Source organism: Gavialis gangeticus, unplaced genomic scaffold, assembly GCF_001723915.1.
Source record: "Gavialis gangeticus isolate Ggan-Ray unplaced genomic scaffold, GavGan_comp1, whole genome shotgun sequence".
Taxonomy (NCBI): domain Eukaryota; kingdom Metazoa; phylum Chordata; order Crocodylia; family Gavialidae; genus Gavialis; species Gavialis gangeticus.
This window is the reverse complement of record NW_017729025.1, coordinates 148,222,484-148,242,151: the sequence shown is the minus strand read 5'-3', so window position 1 is coordinate 148,242,151 and position 19,668 is coordinate 148,222,484. Positions and strand designations below refer to the sequence as shown.

At 48.1% G+C, this 19,668-nt stretch overlaps 1 protein-coding gene across 1 annotated transcript in view; it reads left to right on the top strand.

The window, feature by feature from the left end:
* The first annotated feature begins 4,165 nt into the window (after nucleotides 1-4,165).
* LSP1 (lymphocyte-specific protein 1) overlaps nucleotides 4,166-19,668 on the top strand; it is a 111,531-nt gene continuing 96,028 nt past the window's right edge. Inside the window, exon 1 of the mRNA XM_019519738.1 lies at nucleotides 4,166-4,344. Within this exon, the coding sequence (XP_019375283.1) occupies nucleotides 4,265-4,344 (80 nt within the window). The 5' untranslated portion in view covers nucleotides 4,166-4,264. The remainder of the gene's footprint in view (nucleotides 4,345-19,668) is intronic.

Sequence of the window (19,668 nt, the reverse complement as noted above, 5' to 3'; positions counted from 1 at the left end):
ATGCCAATAATTTGTTGCTGAGTGTCCAGAAACAGAACAAAATGCTAGTGTTTGGCTATGGCTGCCCATCCTGATAAACAACACAAAGGAATAGTGTAAGCTAAACTAGTCTTCTTCCGCTGTCTCTTGCAGTCGAGGATGATTATCTTCCATGATTGTCTTATGTCTGTGTCTGATACTGTATCAGACAGGCTGTTTAGGGCATCTTTTCTATCCCCCTCCCAAGGTGGGGTGAGAAGAGTGGATCCTGAGGAGGGCTGCTCAGTCACAGTTACAGCTGCTGAATTGCACTCCTGTCTCATCCAAGTGCTAGACAACTTTATTGTAGCTGCCGCCTTCACGCTAGTTCATGACTAGGAGCTTCCAGACCTCACAATCCTGCTCCCGTTGCCATTAGCTGGTCACCAAATGGTTTGAGTAATGTGCTGGCATGGAAGACATCTGTGCATGACTTCTTTTGTTGTGGAGAAGCTGGTGCATACCAACTTTTACATGGCTCTTGACAGAATGGGACCTTGGTCCAATGGCAAAGAGGCCAAGAAAACTGGGGCTCTCGTTCTGCTGCAGCCTTCATCCACCTTCACAGCCATTGAGATTCTAACATCTTCTTCCACCTGCTCTGCCTCTGGGGACTTGTAGACCCATAGCTTGGGGCTGGGCGGGCTTAATATAATGGTGACCTGTACTCTACTCACCATGTCATAGGATATATGTGGCTTTTCAAGAGGGAAAACATTGCCATCTGCTGTCCTCACCACATCCTGGTAGTGCTGCTGCTGCTTGGTGCATGACTGCTTATTCATCAAAGTTACTCCTGCTAATTTCACAGCTAACCATCCTTGAAGGTCATTCCACTATCTACCACCTGTGGACATGCTGGGTAGCAGCCCTACAGGCAAAACTAGTATCTGGGCTCTGTATCTGACAGGAGCATGAACTGAAACTGTCTTTTTTTCTCACTTGAGGGGCAATTCATCTCTATGAAGAGAGCCAGGGGCCTTATTTATGCTTTATCTGGGGGACTTAAGAGGCCCTCCATGTATGCTGAGTTTCACCCTCAAGAACTACACAACACTTGCTATAGCCAAAAATAGTGGACACTGAGCTCTTTAGAAAATCTGGTCCCTAACTGCAGCTGAAACGTCACACTAAGGTGCCGGTGCCTGAGGCAGTTTTATGAGACCTGAACTCAACTAACCACCAGGTTTTACCACTACCCATATGATGGCACCCCCCTGACAATATAACACCAAGCACCAGGCAGGGGCATTGCTTCAATATTGCTTTGGAAGGCAGAGCGACATCAGTCGAGTAGTGAGTCCTCTTCAGAGAGAAGATATAGCTGGTCTTGTGTTGTTATGACGTGAGCAGTCTGAGGATTTTGAGAGATCCAGCAATCAGCTATATTCAGCCAACCCCCTTTTCTGGCTGAGTGCCCCTCTTGGCTGTACCAGACAGCAAACACTGGCAGGTTTCTAGCAGCAACTAACTGGGGTTAGGTAAAGGGTGCTCAATGCCTCTGTCTCATGAAGCATAGAGAGACACAGATCAAGATCGCTTTATGGACCTGAGACATTTGATGAGCCACAGCCTCAGCTAGTGTTAACTGGTATAGATCGACTGGCATTTATGGGCCAATGCTGACTTAGGCCAGGTGGAGATCCATCCTGCGCATTCCCAGCCAGAGATCCTGGAGTAGTATAGCCACCAGTCTGGAACAAGAAGAAGGGGGAACCCTAAGGAGCAGTTATTTTATAATCAGAATCAACCCCACAGCAGACAACAAGCGCTGCATGCATCCTCTGCCTATACTGCTACAGTATTTGTCTTGCTAAATTGCTTGCTGCCATGGTGAAAAACTATGGTGAGAAGGGTGCATGGTGGGGAGGTCTAGGAGCTTCTTTGCCGGGACAGTGTCTTGGGACACCTCTCCAGCCCCCCAGAGTATGAACTGCCCTTGGAGAATCCAGGGTGCTTGCTAGAGCCTTCGTACGTGGGGTCTGCTTTGCACTTGCTTGTATCATGTACCACAGTCAATAAACATCACGCATGTCACTAGTGTGTCCACAGCGCTCCTGACTTGAGCCTTCCATTTACAAGAGGCCTTCCAGAGATACCCAAGGAGGGTGGAGATATTTTCTCAGTTGTTATATATCCCTATGTTAGAGGGAAGGTGCTCAAGCTCTGTTGCCATTGCACAGTCCCCCATCAACCATCACCTCTCACTTTCAGGGCAAATGGCAGAAAGAAGGAGGTGAGCTGCCTTAGATGAAGCCCTAGTTGTGGCTTTCTTCTGCACCCTGTTAGTTCCTCTGCAGAATGGGCCTTAGTGACTGCCATGTGGCCTGAGCTGTTTTGCAACTGCAAGGGAGGATGCTTCTTGCACAAGCAGTGCTCAGAAATAGTGCAGGATATTTATGCACAGAGAGAAGCCACAGGAAGGAAAAGGGTGCGGTATGAGCTACCAGTGCTGCCCCATCACTTCTTCCTCAGAAGAAGCTTAACCTGGCATGTCCCCTCCAAAAATCTGTTCCACTTTTCCCCCTTGCAGAGATTGAACTCGGGGCCCACATGCAGTGGGGAGAGTCAGCTCGGCCAGCTGGAATGTCCCGTCACTCCACCTCTGGCGGTGGCCTGGTCTTGGTTTTGTGGAGATGATGTTTGGGCAAAAGGGATGTCAAGAACTTGGCACAGCCAGCCTCTTCTTTGCAAGCTGTTATCACTGCTCCAAGGAATGAGGCAGTGGGGGTTTTCTTCCCTTTTTCCACTCCTTGTTGGGTCTGGGGGCTGGGCTGTCTCCTAGGTTCTGGAAAGAGTGCAAGCTGAACTTCTCTCCCATCCTTTTGCTGCTTCAGCTAAGGACACCTGCCACATGGTCTGAATCCCAAACAGCTTCTGGGCAGATACCAGAGTTTTTTGTCTTCCCATTGCTAGAGGTTCTGGGTTGTATCCCAGACCATGTGGAGCGAGGAGGGAGGGTTCAGGCTGTGCTTTGTTGATGCTTATGGAGGACAATGGAGTTCAGCATCCTAAGACTTCTGATTCCCCATCCCTCTCCTCCCAGGGAGTCTCTTCTGAAGAGCTTGGAAGATGGCTTGGAAGATGGGAGAACGACAGGGAGGAGACAAGAAGGCCTTGCTGTAGGCATTGAGATCCATTGGAAGGAGACTCGCTCTGATGCTGGGGAGGTAGGGGGACTTACGATGTGGCCGTTGCGTTGAAGGTTTGAACTTACTTAACTTGAACCTCTGGGTGGCAACTGCTAATTCTCCTTGCAAGCCATCTCAGGGCTTGGTCACTCACAGTGTTATGATCTGAACCCTGTGGGATGAGTGCAGAATGTCCAAGCAACTGCATCTCCCTCCTGCAACATTTTGACTGCAAACAGAAATTTGGTTCAGGTTCCTCGTCCCCAGTGGTCAGTCCCAGAGTCACGCCAGAGCCATTTGGTTTATTTCTTTACCTGTCCACAAGACCGAAAGCAGAGGTACCCCCAGTTTCAGTTAGCCTTGGGTCTATTGGAGAGAAGGTGTCATCTGTGCTTGTTGAAGGAAAATCCTGACATGGACTTTCAAGACCACATGGAACAAAACTGCTCAGTGGCTTCTGTACATTGTCCAGGTTCTTTTTTGAAATAATCCTTCCTTTTTTGGTGAGTGCACCACACAAACAAGCACATCCACCCAGCACTACTGCCCCTTTGCTGGTAACTAGAATTTGCAAGCCAAAGCAGGAAACTGTTGGGCAGGGAAGCAGGAGCAGGCAGTGTACAAGGGCTGTAAGAGAGCATGGCTACAGCTTTGGAAAACCTGTGCTTCTGCAGTGGCAACCGGGGCAAAAATTAGAGCAGTCTTCAGGGCATCCTTCACCTGTGGCAGGTGCATGTGAGGAAATGCTGCAGTCTCATTGTAGCATAGTGCCCACTGCACTGCAAATAACTGTGATCTCTTACAAGACATCTTTCTGTACTCTCAGCCACTGTGAGCTGCTATTGCCCCACACTTCCTTTCTGTCTTGGGCCACTGCTTCCAGGTTTTGAGACAGGGGACTGTGGCAAATACTTAGAAATTATCCAAGGGTGAAAAAAAAAAAATCTTGCATCTCGTCCCCCACCCCCACTCCCTCAGCCCCATGAGGCTTCCGGCACGGCTCGTTTCTGTGCTAGCACAGGAAGAGTGATGTGAAAGTGAGCCCACACACCAAACACTTGCAGAGCTGTCTGCAGGGCTTCTCCATTCTGCAAGGTTGTTAACAAGGAAAAGCAATGTCAGACTCTGAGGAGTGCCAGGGAGGTCCTGAGGGCGAGGACCAGGTGGGGGAAGAGCCCCTGACAGAGCCTGAAAGGTAAGGCCCTTGGGACTGGCTGAGGTTCCCTTCACATTTTGGTGTTTAACCCTAGGGTGGCTACAGGACGACCGGGGAAGCTGGGGTGGGGGACAAAAGCAAGGTGGAAATAGTGGTGGCTCCATGAGGCCAAGACAAGGGTGTGTTAAAGGGCACTTTAGTCGCACATACATGAGGAGAGGGAAACGCTGAAAGGGACCTGTCCTTGGGAGCTCTGGAAAGATCCTGACTGGTCTCATCAGCTCTTACCTCACTCATTGACACAGCCATGGGGTCAGGATCTTTAGTGTTCCCACCGCTTTGATCTTCGGCATCATAAACATCCTGGGACAAACAGGAGAACAGAAAACTTTTCCTCCGGTGCTTAGATCAAAGCTTCTGGGGACTCCTGTAGCAGGGGCCTGGCTTGTTGTAAAGAGATGAACTTAAAAGTCAGGTGTCCTGCGGGGTGTGTGGGTGTCCAGTGTCAGATGATGTGGTGGCTTTTAGGTGCTGGGTGGCTGTTGCATCCAGTTTTCCAGCTCCCTGTCGAAATTTTTTGGCACAATGGAGCATGACAGCTGCTTAGACCTCATGCTGTTGGTGAGGGGGAGTTCCACGTTTCCCTCCATCATTCCCCCTAAAGTGTTTTGACTCTGTATTCATATTGCCCATACATTGAGTACAGGTAGCACCTCTTGGGGTCCAGTTAGGTATGGGAGAACTATGGGACAAGTGGCGAAAGATCTGGGGAAACATGTCCTTTCTTGAGGGCACGATCCACAGACCGAAGGTCAGAGATGGGTCAGAGGGAAAGTCCCTCTTTGCTACTTCATACCATGACCATACCCTGCCATTTTTGTCACTCTTAGAATGACTGCTGGTACATGTATCTGTAAATGCAGTTTAACAGCTCTCACATGTGGTTTGAAGGGGGTGGGAGGAGAGATGGTAAATTCTGCAGTTTCACAGAAACCATTTTTTTCTAGTCCATCTGAATTAGACTGGTAACTTTTCAGAGCAGGGATGATGTCTTTCAGGGGTTTGCCCACACTCTGCTTATTTAACCCCTCTGGTGGCTTTATCGACAGTGACTTTCAACATTGGAACTTCAGCTCCAAATCAGAGTCAGTAGTCTCCCTTGTGGGTTCAAGGATTAAATCCATTAGCAAAAAATAATTAGCAAGGGTGAAGTTACACATTACATTCAGCCCATCCTAAAATTTAATTTAGTGGTAAACACCCACACAATCTAGGGTCATCTGGAAATCTAGGGTCATCTGGATACAGGGTTTCAGCTCTGGTGTGTCTAAAGATAAAACAGTAATGATATTATTCACCAGATTCCATCCAATTTATATTTAAAATATCTTACCCTTGCCACACAAAACTTATATGACAGTCAGTAAAATTTCCAGTTGTAATATCTGAGGATTTTGGGGTGATAGGGAAAGCAGGGCTCTTGTTTGATTTGTGCTTTGTCATATCCTATGATTAAAGGGTGAATGCTCCCAAAGCAGGTGCATCTGGGCTGCACTGATATCCTTGCAGATTGGTGTGCTGCTGTTGCCTGGAAGCACCTGGGAACAGGTAAATGGTTGCAAAAGATAATCTAGGTGACAGCTGTAGGCAATTTTTCAGGCAATGGAACAACTTTGGTTTTAAGCTTAATTAGAAGCTGGAAAGAACATAGAGCTCTCAGTTTGGCTCCTGCAGGGTGTTTTCTGATCTTTCGACATGTACCAACAGATCCTCCACAACATGGTACCTTTGCTGTGTCTATATCACCCAGAGCAGGTCCTGCAAAGCAATGGGGACTTTGTGGCCTCACTCTTTCAATAGCTGAGTTAGCTTTCTTCCTCCACAAAACTCTCAGCCCTCTCTCCCCTATGGGGAGTAAGAACAAGCAAAGGTAGGTCTCCCACACAAGATCACTGGGCTGGTCCAGCAAAGTACAGGTTCCCCATTCTTTTCTCTCTCCCACATTTTTGGTTTGTGTAGATGGGTCTGTTTGGTTGGGATGCTTGGCACGGGTATTTTGCCAAGTGGAGTAATACTGATTCCTCCTGTGTCCCTGATCAAAGCTTTGAAATGATTAAAGAGGCTGGCTGCTGCTACTTCTGCCCCCACCCCACCAAGTGCTTCACCATGACATTAATACGTGCTGGGGCTTATTTTGCAAACGTAAGCAGTGCATTGAGGATAATCATGTGGTGCAGACCTGATTAGTTCATGTTTTGCTTCACTGAGCCTCAGGGCCTTGGGCTAAGGCCTTTCAAGCTGACTGGAGGCTCAAGCATTTTTCCTAAAGTATTTTGGCCTCTTTGCTGCCTGGCATAGCTAAAGCAGCTCAAATATTACAGATAAGAACGCTCCAAACTGCTCAAATCCAGAGTTTTGGTTTAAAAAAAATGGGAAGAAAATTGAGTAAAATGGCAGAACTCCCTCTCACCCTGGTTGAATTTATTAATTTTTTTTGGTGAAACTTTTTTAAATTTCAAAATTTTAAGGGAGAGAGAAAAGGGGGAGGGAGTTCTTAATTTTGTTTGTTAAATGTTAAAAGAGAATGTTGCCTTCTCCCTGAAACTGCTGAATAGGTTCAATTCAATTATCCTGGTGTTACCTGTACTTATTCTACCAAATTCTGACACCTTAGTATGAACCAAAGTCTCACTGGACTTTCCTACCAGAATATTGGAAGAAGGAGTTTGCTCACGATCTGGGGTGTTTCTTTTCCTATGCGGTGGTCAGGACTGGTAGCTCAGTTCCTTGGTTGTTCTCCCTGTATATAGTTCAAGCAAAAGGTAGGTAAGGTTCTTTGGGTAGATGTGATATCTTTAGTTAGACTAACTTACTTGGAAAAATGTTCTTTGCAAGTTTTCTGGCACAAGCACTCTTCTTCAGGCATAGGGAGTCTTTGCTGTTGTTCTGAGATCTCCAAGATGAAAGAAGCTAAAAGTGTTACAGGAGGTTGGTGAGACTCTGTCAATAGGTGGAAATTAAGAGAACAATGGGTAGAGTAGGGGGGTGGGTAAAGGGGAAATAATGCCAAAGGTAAGTTCTCCAAGGTAGAAGAAGCAATCAAGACCTGTCATAGCGATGATATCTTTTATTAGACCAACAAGATTTTCACAAAAAAAATTTAATTGCAAGCTTTCAGGCACAAACACCCTTTATCAGGCATTGGAGAAAAGATGGTAAAAGTTCTCCTGAGTAGAAGTGAAAGTTCATATTTCATAGGATTTCAAAAAGCAGAAGAGGCAGACTGTGGAAAACCCCACTGCTGATCAAGTTACAGCAGTGTTCCTGAGACAACTCAGCAGGGCAAAGGGTGGGGACAGAGCCAAAGAGGAGCATGGAGAGAGAGGCTTAGAATGGTTGACTATGGGCCTTATTACATGGTAATTTGGGAGCAGCTCCTGGAGCTCTTAATGCCCAGACAATCCAGTGGTTAATACCTTAAAGTAGTTTTAAGCACTCATTATACAGCTGAAAGTTATGCCACTCAGGGATTGTCTCTGATTTGTACTACCCAGCTCCTGCTCCATTAATATGTGCTGCCCAAGCTGAAATCCTCCAGCATCCCAAGATCTCTCACACCCCCACCCATAGAGCAGGGATAGAAGCCTGTCCTGGCTCACCAGCCCTGTAGTGGCAACTCAGAACTAGAGCTCCTAATCCTGCCCCTGCTCGCCAGGCCACTGGGCTAGGGACAGACATTAAAAAAAACCTGAGCCTGAATTGGTCCAACCTTTGCAGGTTAGTCTAACCTGGCTAGGCTGAAACAGTTTGTAACCACACAGACATCTGCTCTGGACTGAAGAAATGCAGGCACATGCCTGCTGTGGCTTGGGCTGGGAGGGGGGACACTAGAGCAGCCCTCCCTTCCCTTCCACAATAGTGCTGAGTGGGGAGGGGGGACATAGCCAGGCCCTGGCACAATGCTGTGATTAGCGAGGGTGTTCAGTACTGCTCCTGACCAGTGAGGGAGCCAGCAGGGAGTTCACAGTATTTAGCACCCCATCAAGAAAACAAAAGCTTCTCATTTGTTCAAGCTCTTCTGAAACAACTTTTTCCAAGGAAGGAATGCAGGGAGATTACCAGCTGACCTGTTGATTAGCTCCAAAAAGCCCTAAGTGGACATGGACATCTCTCATCATTAGCTAGTAGACCACATGCTGGCTATGGTCCACGGTTGGGGAGGGGGAATCCCTGCTTGAGCAGGTGGTAAGGGAGAAGGGGGAAGCCAGGCAGACACTGCTGTGTCTGCAAGTGTCTGCTGGAGCTCCAGCTAGGGAGCAGAAGGGAAGGGCCAGCCTAGCTCTCTGGAGCAGAGAGCCCCACCCAGGCCTGCAAAGCATCTGGGATGCTGGGGGACTGGTTTAACTTAAACCAGGAAGGGATCTGGGACAGACATGGCATAAAACAGTTTGATCAAAATCAGTGAAGTCTGATATACTACATTCAACCACGTTTATATCAAACTGGTTTCAGCAATTTTCTAACTGGTTTATGTGCGCTGAACATCTGTTCTGTTACAGGTTAAAACCAGTTTCTGATCACTTAAACTGGTTTATGTGTAATGCCTGTCCTAGCCCTAGTGGCAAGTCACAGCTGTGCAGGTGGAAGATAGTCAGAGAAGGTTTCTAGACTAAGCATGTGACTGCTCCAAACTCCAAGCTAGCACTAACACCCACAAATACTTACGCAGCTCACAGTGGAAGGTATAACAAGACTGTAAATGACAAACTGACTTGAGGTGAGGGTGGGGCTGAGTTGGGTCACGGAGGAAGAGCATTAGTTAGAAAACTGCCTACTGGTTCCCTTATTAGCAACATGAAGCTTGTTTAATACCTCCGAACATGCTGTCCAGCAAGGTTGCTACTGGGACTCTGCATCTCCTCTTGGAGATGGGCATATAAATAAAGCTGGTGTTGAATCACCCTGCCTATCTGCTTCCTGAAGTGCTATCAGTACAGAGGTACCAAAGCTTCCTCTACACTAGCAAAATACAGACCCCAGGCCAGCAGCTCCAGAAGCTTGAGTGTTAATGGGAGTCAGGCAGCATTTGATGACACAGCGACATGTCCTGAGAGCCCTGCTGTTCCTGCCAGCTGCAGGGAACTAAAGGTGGCTTTTATGGTCAGAGCGACACTGGAGCAATACAACCCATGCAATTTCACAGGGCCCCCATTGCACGCTGGTTATGTTAGGTGCTTATACTTCATACTTATTATGGTTTGTTGTGGAGGCCAGAAACCAAAACTTTGCATGGGGCCCCCTAAATATAAAGGTGCCTGTTGTTTGTGCTGCCATTATAAATGCTTTCTTGGGGGTTGTGAGATGGAAGGAAGGAGGCAGGGCTCCACATAAACTATCATTAGTCTGTGTATGCGTAACTTTCCTGTTTATGCTATGCCCTAGTCACCGAAGAGTTTTTTATGCATTTCCATGGTCGTGGCAGGGCAGGGGGGCTTGCTACCCCAGGAGGATGGCCTGTGCAATCAGTGGTTAGGAACCTATGTTTTGGGGAGGGCACAGCTTATATAAACGAAGTCTTCCAAGGGCTGTTCTCTCTCAGCAATACCCCGTAACCTCATTGTGGCAGTGTGTATGATGACCCTCTCCCCGTTGCTGCCTAAGTGTAGAGAGAGCTTTACACAGCCTGCATCCTAAAAGGCATTTTCATGTGTGTGTGGGAATGTGGTATGCAAGGTAGGTGCTCCTCTTGTTAGGGAGTCACAGGGTGAAAAAATAGCTCCTTACAGACACAATTAGCCATGCTGCCTCATCCTCCCGTGCCCCCTTCCTTCCCTGGCCTCCTGTTCCTGGTACTGCAAGGAGCCCGGTGCTGCCCATGTATGGTCACTGGCTCAGGATGGCTTTGCTGTGCCAGCAAGCCCTGTCCCTTCTTTTACCACGTCCATCCCCAGCTGCCTTGAATTCTCCAGATCCCGTAGAGGAGACTTGGAGAGTCCTCAGGAAGATTACTGCTGTTGCTAAGTTTACCCAATGCTGGAAGGAGCTTGTCTGAGAAAACTGATACTTGGTGAGGGTTTGCTGGACTACTTAGCACTGAATTCTTGGGGAGGGGGCAGAGGAGCATGTGGTCCATGCTCAAAGGGACTGTTCAAAATATAACTCAACTCACTCGACCCTGAGCTGTTCCATCAAAGAAAAGGGCTAGGTGGGGGGAATGAATAGGTTCCAGTTGAATGAACCAGAAAAGCAGCTGGAAAATACCCTGACCTTGGCAAAGGAATAGAGAGGATGCCAACAGTCGGAGGATAGTCCCCTGAAATTGAGTTACCTTGTTTGAAGGTCGCCTGTGGGGAGGGGAAGGGGATAGACTAGAGTGGTGGCCTGCTCTTGCTTCTTTCTGGTTTAAAAAAGGCCAGGAGATGTGTGTGTGTTTTGAAGGAGAAGATTGTCTAAATCTTCTGTCCTGCTTCGTATTCCACAGTAGGAACTCGGGCCTCATCTGAGATGGGACACTATTTTGACAAAATAATGAGCTAAAAGGTGATATGACACTGGACTGGAGGGAGTGAAAGCCAGTTCACTGATAAGAGGTGGGGATTTGTTGGTAGGTAAAATCTTAGCAAGGAGTGTTTTGCCATTGATTTCAGTGGATTTTGCCTTTTGCCTTCTGTTTCTGGTGAAACCTAACGAATGCCAGTGATTCATTTTGAACAAAGGAAGTCTCTAAAGATATAAATGCCTTGTTCCACTCTGCATTGCCAGGAGATGCACCTAGACCTTTCCTCAGGAAAAGTAAAGAAAACCCAGAGGAGAACAGACTTTTTGGGTATTTTTATGGGAATGAACCACCTTTCTTCCTTTAAAGAAAATATCAGTGTGGGTCCTTTCTGTGCATTCTAAAGAAACAGAAAAGCATCACTGTAATCCATGGACAGACCTCCTTTAATATATAGACTAAGCCATTTGTTAAACAATGAGCAATAATCATTCTAAATTAAAAGTTTTTTAGCAGATTCCAGCCAGGGCTCATTTTGAGGAGGTGAAGGAAATGGACACATCCATCTTCCAGAAGATGGGATAACATTTAGAAGACTTCATTTTAAAATGTTTTTTCCTATGGATGAAAAGTATTGAGACTTGAATGCAGGAATCTACTGAGAGGCAGGCTGAGACCCAGAAGGGTTTGTGTCATGGGTATACTAGACAGGAATCCAACATTCAGGCAGCAAGACCCTGCAGGCGCAATTGAACATATACAGGCAGAAAATTAACAGGGTAAAACCAAGCAGGATGCACTGACGTTGGCAGTCTTAAGTCTGAATCCATCCATCCAGGGCTGGAAAAAAGATGCAATGGGACTCATTTTACATCCACCTCTCAGCAAGCTCTTTCTGCTGAGAGATGGGCTGAGGCCCAATGTAAACTCATGTCATATGTGGGTGGGGAATCCAATCCCAGGCCCCAGGACTGCTAGGGTACCTGTTTTACTTACTATGGCCTAAGAGCATGGTGTCTCTGCAAACATATGGTCCTATCCTACATGAGAGGAGGTGGGAAATATTCCTAAATTCTGTGGATTTCATATTCAGTGGTTTGAAGAACTTTCCACCCCCTCTCCTCCCACTGTTGTTCTTCAGAGATGTACCGTATAATCTGAACCCTCCAAGTTTAGCCTGCAGGCAGTTTACTGTGTACCCTGGGTTTGCCATGTTATTGAAACCTGGTGATAATTGCAATTCTGCCACCTTTGTCAGGAAAAAGAGGTGATATCCCCATCAGCCACCAGCAAAAAGGGGAATACGGTCTCCCAACTACCAGCTGCAGAGGTGGATCTGGTTTTCCAAGTCAAGAAGCGGCTCTGGCCCTAGCATGGCATAGCTTCAGCCACTTTTGCTCCTTTGAACTGCAGCAGGCAATGGTCCAGGGGCTGCTGGGACAAGAAGGGAGTCAGCTAAGCTGGGGCCCACCTCAGATGCCAGGGCTCCTCTTTCTCTCTCTCTCTCTCTCTCCCTTCCCCGCCCTCTCCATAAATGCTTGCAGCTGGACTGCAAACAATTTCCTAGTACATACATCATCTTCCGTTTTCGCAGCTGTGGGTCAGAGCGATGCTCTTTTCCCATCACACTGTCTAATAAAAAGAAGCCTCGGAAGGAGGAGGGGAGGGTGAGAACAGAGACAAAGTGAGGTGGCTTGATGGGAAAAATGAGGAGCAAAGCTAGGCCCAAACCAAACCCTGGATCCCGGTGCCAGAACTCTGTAGCTTCAGTTTCCTCTTGAGGAGGGATGACGAGTTAGGAAGCAAAAGCACTGGCAAAAGCTGGGTTGCTGCCCCTGTGCATGGAACGTGCTAGGTAGAAAGCAGCAGAGCTATCATGGCTTGCAGGCTGCAAAGGTAGCACCAGACCTGGGGACAGCTGAATAGTCACGGTGGTATTCTGTGGATGAAACGAGAACACACAGTGCTGTGATATTTCACACGCTGCTAAATGGCTGTGGCTTTGCTCAGGCAAGGTGGGAGTTGAAAAAGCCTTGCACAAATGATCACAGAGTTTAGACGCGTATTGGAAAAACTGCTGACAATGGATAGAAACCTGCCCTAGCACCAGACTATTGGGCGTGGTGGCTGCTGTCTTGGAAACATCCTACAAAATGGGAGAGCTACCACCTGCTCTAATCCCCATCAGAAAAGCAAGGGAGCTGTGCACAGTGCCCACAAGAGGGCATGCTTTCCTCATGCTTCTTTTACAAGGCAGGACCAGCCCCTGAGCTAAGACGAAAAAAAGTTGATACTTCAAGGCAAGGGTATTTTTGTGGGGGAAGTGGAAGTTTTAGCTCATGTAAAGCAAAGACAGTCCTTCTGGCCCAAAGGCCAATCTCCAAGAAGCTTTAATTTATGGCAGCAGTGGCTCTGCCCATTGCTGTCATGGTTTAAGCACAGATGCAAGACAAGAAGATCTCTGGGTTTTGTTTTCAGTTCTGCTACTTGCTGGCCATGCTACCTTGGTCAAGTCATGCAATCATGCTGTGCCTCAGGTTTCTCATTGTTAAAATGGGACCAACACTGCTCTCAGGGGTGCTGTGAGCCTGGTTCATGTTTGTAAAGCACTGATCCTCAGCTTGAAGGGGTGAAGAACAGGCAAATTTCTCCCCCTTCTGGCTTCATGTGTTCATTATAGTTTATGATCGGTTGTGCTGCAGACTTCCATAACCCCCCATGTTGCCTCAGAATATGCCCGTGTTCCTGCCAGCAGATTCCCAAAAGCTGAATGCACTTCCTTTTGTCATAACCGAAACATCAGGATTTATCACAGCTGCCTGCCAGGAGCACTGGCGGTGCCTCACTTTCTCAGCTAGATCTGGCAATGAAGTGGCAACTAAGGGGCTAAAATGTGCCTTTCCCCCCCACATATCTTCCTTGAGATTCTGGTCCCAGAGGTCCCAACATTTCTGGCCCTCAGTCTTGACCCTGTGCTAGTCCAAGGCCTCCCACCCCTCGTGGCCAAACCTTTGCTCCTGTAATTCCCACCTCCCAGCTTTGCCAGTGCATTCATAACAATTCTGTCTGATGACTCTGCATCGGGCTTTCCACCTCCAAAGTGTGGCACAAGCACTGGGTAATGTTTAAGTAATTATGCTTAATTTAGGTGCCCTACTTTTCCTATCAGGTGCTTCAGTGAACAGCTAAGTAGCTGAAACCAGTCACCTTCAATACTAGCCTGCAGAGACACATGATAGTTCATTATCAGGGCTGACACCAGGTCTGTCTTAAACTGCTGTGGCTTATTTTGGGCCTGTTCTGTGGGGAACTAAAGGACTTCAGTCCAGAGGTGTAACCAGCAGAGTTGTTGCTCAGGGAAAACCCTGTGGGAGACTGAGAGGGGGTGAAGGGAAAGGCTTCTGAGAGTGAGAGGGGCATGGTTTGCAGAGCAGGGGATGCACGGTTGCAGAGTAGGGGCATGGCACCACAGTCTTACTCATACTGGGAACTCCTAGCAGTCCCTGGCAGAGCTGCTGCTGCTGCTACCACCATATGCTCTCCCTGAAGCCAATGGTACTTGCATTCTTCAGCCCCAGGAGGCTGCGGGGCTGGAAGCATGGCATGCCATGCTGTCACTGTGTGGTAACACAGGCTGGCCTCTAGACAGCTCAGAATTCATCAGTCTCCTCTTTCTCTCTCCCCAGCCAGGCTAATCCCCCGCACCTGGGCACCCCCCCACCCATGGGCTGCCATCTCCTTTGCTTGTTCCTCCTGCAGCTGCCTTCCACTTCGGGGCACACGACCTCCCAAAAATGCTCAGCCTAAGAGGAAAACGTGTTGTTGGCAAGAGCTTGGAGCAGGCTGCTCCTTCCTCTGAAGCTCACCACGGTCTGTCACGTGGATAGCAGTGGGTGGGTCCTCCACTCTTCTGCCACTTGGAGGCTTGGTCTGGTGTTTTCCAAGGAGCCAATAGGTGGTAGATGACTGTATCCCAATGAAGTTCAGAGGGATTTGGGTACCTGACCTTGCAGGTCCTTCCGACATTCCCCAGCTTTTGCAGGCTTTTTGAGCAGTTGCAGGTAGAGGAAGGGCCTGGCCAGGCCTCCTTACCTGTGGGTAATCCTTTGGCAAACCTTGTGCCCCCAAAGTCACTGACGGGGTGGTACAGGGTTGAGAACATATGGCTTATGCCATGTGTGAGAAGCGTTTCCAAGGGGACCTTATCATGACTTCCGGTCTCCTGTACACCAGCTCCCATCAAGGAACAGTAGGGTAGCTAGGACATCAGCCCTCTATCTTGGAGAGAGTAGCAGCTTCTGTCTGGCCTGAGCTCAACCCTCAGAAAGGGGCTCTAAGCTCTGGGAATGGTGCCTTCCACCAGGATTGAACCCCATGTTTTCAGCTGCCTTCTACCCAGCCACATTTCCAGCTTTTAATCCACCCTTCCTCGGAGTTTCTCTTTTTCCTTAACTCTCATCAGCCCTTTCCTGCATTTGGCAAACAAGATCAGTGTGACCCTTAAGGAACCTCAACATTGTAAAGCTCCTAAGTGACATACTGCAAATCTCCGTTGCTTTTCATTTTTTCATGCAGCCCTCTGTGTTTTCTGCAGCATGAGCTTCCCCATGCAGCAGGGCCCAGCAGAAGCCTGCTAGGATTCCAGCAGCGCTAGTCACAACCCCAGCAGCACGAGCTTCCTCGTAGTGGCACTCTGTTATGGCCAGACCTCTCTGTTTTTTGAGAACAATGGAGGCTGTTCTCATATCGTGCAAGGGGAGGGCTCTGCTTTCCCTGGGAATAACTGACATACACACTTTGACTTCAAAGAGCTTTGGCCTGGATCTCTGTGCCATTGGCCATTGTGAGCCTGTCGCTGTCCTAAAAGGATCCCATGTCCCACCCTGCTGAAAATGTGCTGGTTTTTAGTGTGCTCCCTCAATATCAGTTGCCTGGGCAAGGGGCTCTCGTATCCTTGTCCTCTTAGAAACATGTCCAAGAGCCTGAAATAATGGGGTTGACTGGCTGTTTCTCAGGAACATACTGGGGTGGATGTGACATAGTACGAATGGGATACGGAGGTTTACTCTACCTAATGTCTTAAGCCGTCCACACGTACCATTGGTGTAGCTGGAGATGCCAAGCCAGCCACTGGCTCTAGACAAATGTACCTAGTCTATGGGTCACAGCCTTGCATGCTAAGTGCTGCTGGTATGTTTTGAGGTAAAAGTCCTTGGATGGACATGGGTGTAGGAAGTCAGTACTATTAGTGTTAGCATTACAGTAGAATCAAGAGGCCCCATCACAGGTCAGTGGCCTCTTATGCTGGGCGCTGTATAAGCGACCACATCCATCCCAAGTAGCCTGGTATCTCAATACACAACGCAGTCAAAGAATGGGGGAGAGGCTATATTATCCAGGTGAGGGACAGCAGCTCCTAAACTCCAGGCAATTTGCCAGGATCACCAAAGAAGGGAGGTGTTTTACTGGACTTGAACCCAGGTCCTCTAAACCTCTTCACATCAACTTAACCAAAGACCAGCTTCTCTCTCACCTCTTTTTCTCACCCCAACCCCCCACTTCCCCAAAGCCTTGACTTTGCCTATGTTCTGTGGGGGACGGCAACTGGGAAACAGCTCTGTGGTGGACCCAGCAGTGAATAGGTTAACCATTCTTGCCTGGAATCTGAGTGTATTTTCTTTGCCAGTGTATCCATCTTAATACACACCAGATGTGCGAGACAGCCGCCTGAGTGTCTTAATCCTAGGCTTCAGCAGTCTGAGTTGCCTCTCTTGCAAGAGGCAGGTCCACTCCAGACTCATTGGGGATTTCATCTAGTGCAAAGCAGGGGCAGTGTGGCTGGCAGCTTCCCTCCTCCACAGGAAAAAGTTTGCAAAGGTCCTGACTGCTGAATATTTTTTTTTTAAAAAGGCTTTTTACTAAGATAAGGAGTTGGGTCTGGGGGTGGGGTGGTAACAGTTGTTGACTCAGCAGTAACAGGGTTGTGGGGAGCAAGAAACCACTACTCTTGACTAGAGAGGGTCAATGTCAGCATTACGGAGATGTGTATACTGAACCCGATTCACAGCTGGGGCGAGCCCGAGGAGTTCTGACTTCAGGGCAGCTGTATCAGGTAATCAGATAAGAATCTAGCTTTGTAACTCTCATAACCAGCCTGGGATTGTCAGGAAAAAGAGGGAAAAATCTATAAGCCAGACTAGCCAAGGGTCATAATTAATAAAGTCAATGGATTTTTGCATCAGCTGAAGTTCTGGCTCATTTTCAGTGGAGATGGCCCAAAGCAACAGCCAGACCTGACCACCCCTTGGTGAGCTGAATTATCTGAATGTTGCATTTGTGACTATAAGCTGGCATAAATCAGTGGTGCCTTTGGAAGCTATGCCAATTTATACCAGCTGAATATTTGGTCCTCTTCCCTAACAGCCCTGATTCACCTCCTGACAAATGTACGCTTTGCTGCTGGCATATTCTCGCATAATCCATGAAGCTTTCCCCCTCTCTGCTTTAAATGCGAGTTGTTTGCTGTTGCTAAATAGGCAGTATGTGTGATTCCTCTTATCAGGCACATGCCAGATGGCATGGAAAATATGATCTCCCCTCTCTCTCTCCCTGTACATGAGAAGGAGAGCAAGCACTGCTATGCTACAGAGGCCCCTTCCACTGCAGTCAGAGATGATGACAACTACTTCAAAGCCATTAACATGGGCAAACTGCAAGTTGCTGACAAACTTTAAACAATCCGCAACTTCTGACCCATTAGAAAAGGGGAAGCCCTGCTCCAGCTTAACTGTGTGGGGTTACGAGGCTAGCAAAAGTTGTCTGCTGCTTAAATTTTCCAGTAGCCCCTATCCCACCCTACTGCCTCCTTAGGCCCACATTGTGACCCTTTTTTCACAGGAAGAGCTCTGATGAGGAAAGAGAAATAACTGGGGCTGGGAGACAGTATGTTTCAGTTCATCTCCACCATGCCTGTTCCTCACTTCTTTTTGACTGAGGTATGGCTCGTTATGCTTGCTTCCTCTAGGAGCATCAGCTCCTTTCTGAATATCCACCTCTTGCTGCTTTTCTCAGGGTCTGCAGAGCACATGAACAGGCCCTTTCTCTCCGAGTTCCTGGGCTCCCTTGTCTCCTGTAAGCTCCAAGCTGTTCCAGTTTGATTGCAGACTTGGGCGCTTTTCAACTGGGGACTGTTTCAAAGCCCACAAGGAGTCAGTGAGGAGACTCCCACCGACTGCATATCATGCTTGGTTTGTCACACATGCTTGGCTTGTCTGTGCCCGCTTCCCCTGTTAGAAGTCAATGCGTCTCTCTCTTTCTGTCCTTAATTTTTGTGGGAAGCCTCATTTCTCATTGGCGTCGCCAGCCCTTCTTGCTGAGTTCCCATCATGTCCCATGACACAGTGAGCGGGAGTTTCAGGCCAAGTTATAGTCTGAAACAGGCTGTAGTTCACACTGGCCATATTTATATCACGAAGGGACCACATTGGAGAGCACTGCAGCAAGGCATGGCCTGCCTGCTCTGCATAGGCTACACCCTGACACAAATGCCACGTAGCCTCTTTAGAGCAGTGACAGGTGCATGCCAGAAATCGCTCCCAAGATAGTGAGCTTATTAGCATGTTCCCAGAGTGGCTCTCCAACAGCCATATTACCTCAGTCTTGGGATGTAGCGCTCACTGAGTGGGTGAACTGTGCTGCTCTGTGGTGCCCCCAGTATGGTCTCTTGAGGATTCAGTGGTGCTCTCAAGGGTTCTGGGCTTGATGCATCGCATAGATGGTCCTACTGGTCCTTCCTGGCTTTCAAACCCATGGTTCTCCATCTTAGAGTAACTGGCACTATTATATTAGCCCTGGTTTCCCTTGGTGGGTTTTAACTTGCTCCAGGAAGGGGAACAGAAAATGGAGGGGAAATTTTCACCACCATGTCAAAGCTTAATGCTTCTGGGCCTGCAACTGGAGCTCAGCAGTTTCACGGAGGCTTTCATTCCAGTATGGAGGAGCTCACAACTGGAATGAATTTGCTGGTCTTAGCAGATGCATGCGCATGTCTCTTACATGGATGCCTTTTGATAGAGTAAGGTCAGGGATCATCTGGATCTGCCTACAAGAGTGAAAAGGCTGAGGGTGTCTTTTTTGATGACCTGCACTCAGTAGCCAAGTTTCTCTGCCATTGCGGAAAAAGGGGCAACAAATACATTCTCTCGCTCGCTTTTCTAATTCCCACCCTACCAAATTTATCTCATTTAAGGGTGAGGTTTGCAAAACTGTACGTGGATTTGGATGTTCAATTCCTGTTTGTTTTCATGGAAATTGGTTGTCCACATGTCTTCAGCAGCTTTGTAAACCTCAGTCTTGGCAGAGTTCTCTGGGCTGTTGTCCAAGGACTGTCTTCACTATGGTCAGCCTAGATGGCAACCCTCTTCCTTCTGGCTTTTTGGCCCCACTGTTCTAATCCCATTCAGTGGTCTGGAGCCAATCCCCTCAGCCACTGGCTTTCCTCATTGTCCGGTCACGACTCTCCAGGAGATTCTGGAGAATGTCTAGTCTAGAGTTAGTGTTTTGCCTTCCTGTCTGTTTCCCATCCACCCTATTGATTTAATTGAGTATATTTATATAGCAAACACCTGGATGACTAAGGTACTGTGCAGTGTCATAGATTCATAGATTAAGGGTCGGAAGGGACCTAGTAGATCTTCTAGCCCGACCCCCCGCCAGGGCGGGAGAACAACAAAAAAAAACCCCAAAAAGAGAAACGGGACTCAAATGAGTCCAGCCAGGTAGGCATCCAGCCTCTTCTTAAAGACCCCCAGGGTAGAGGCCAGCACCACTTCCCTTGGAAGTTGGTTCCAGCTCCTAGCCGCCCTAAC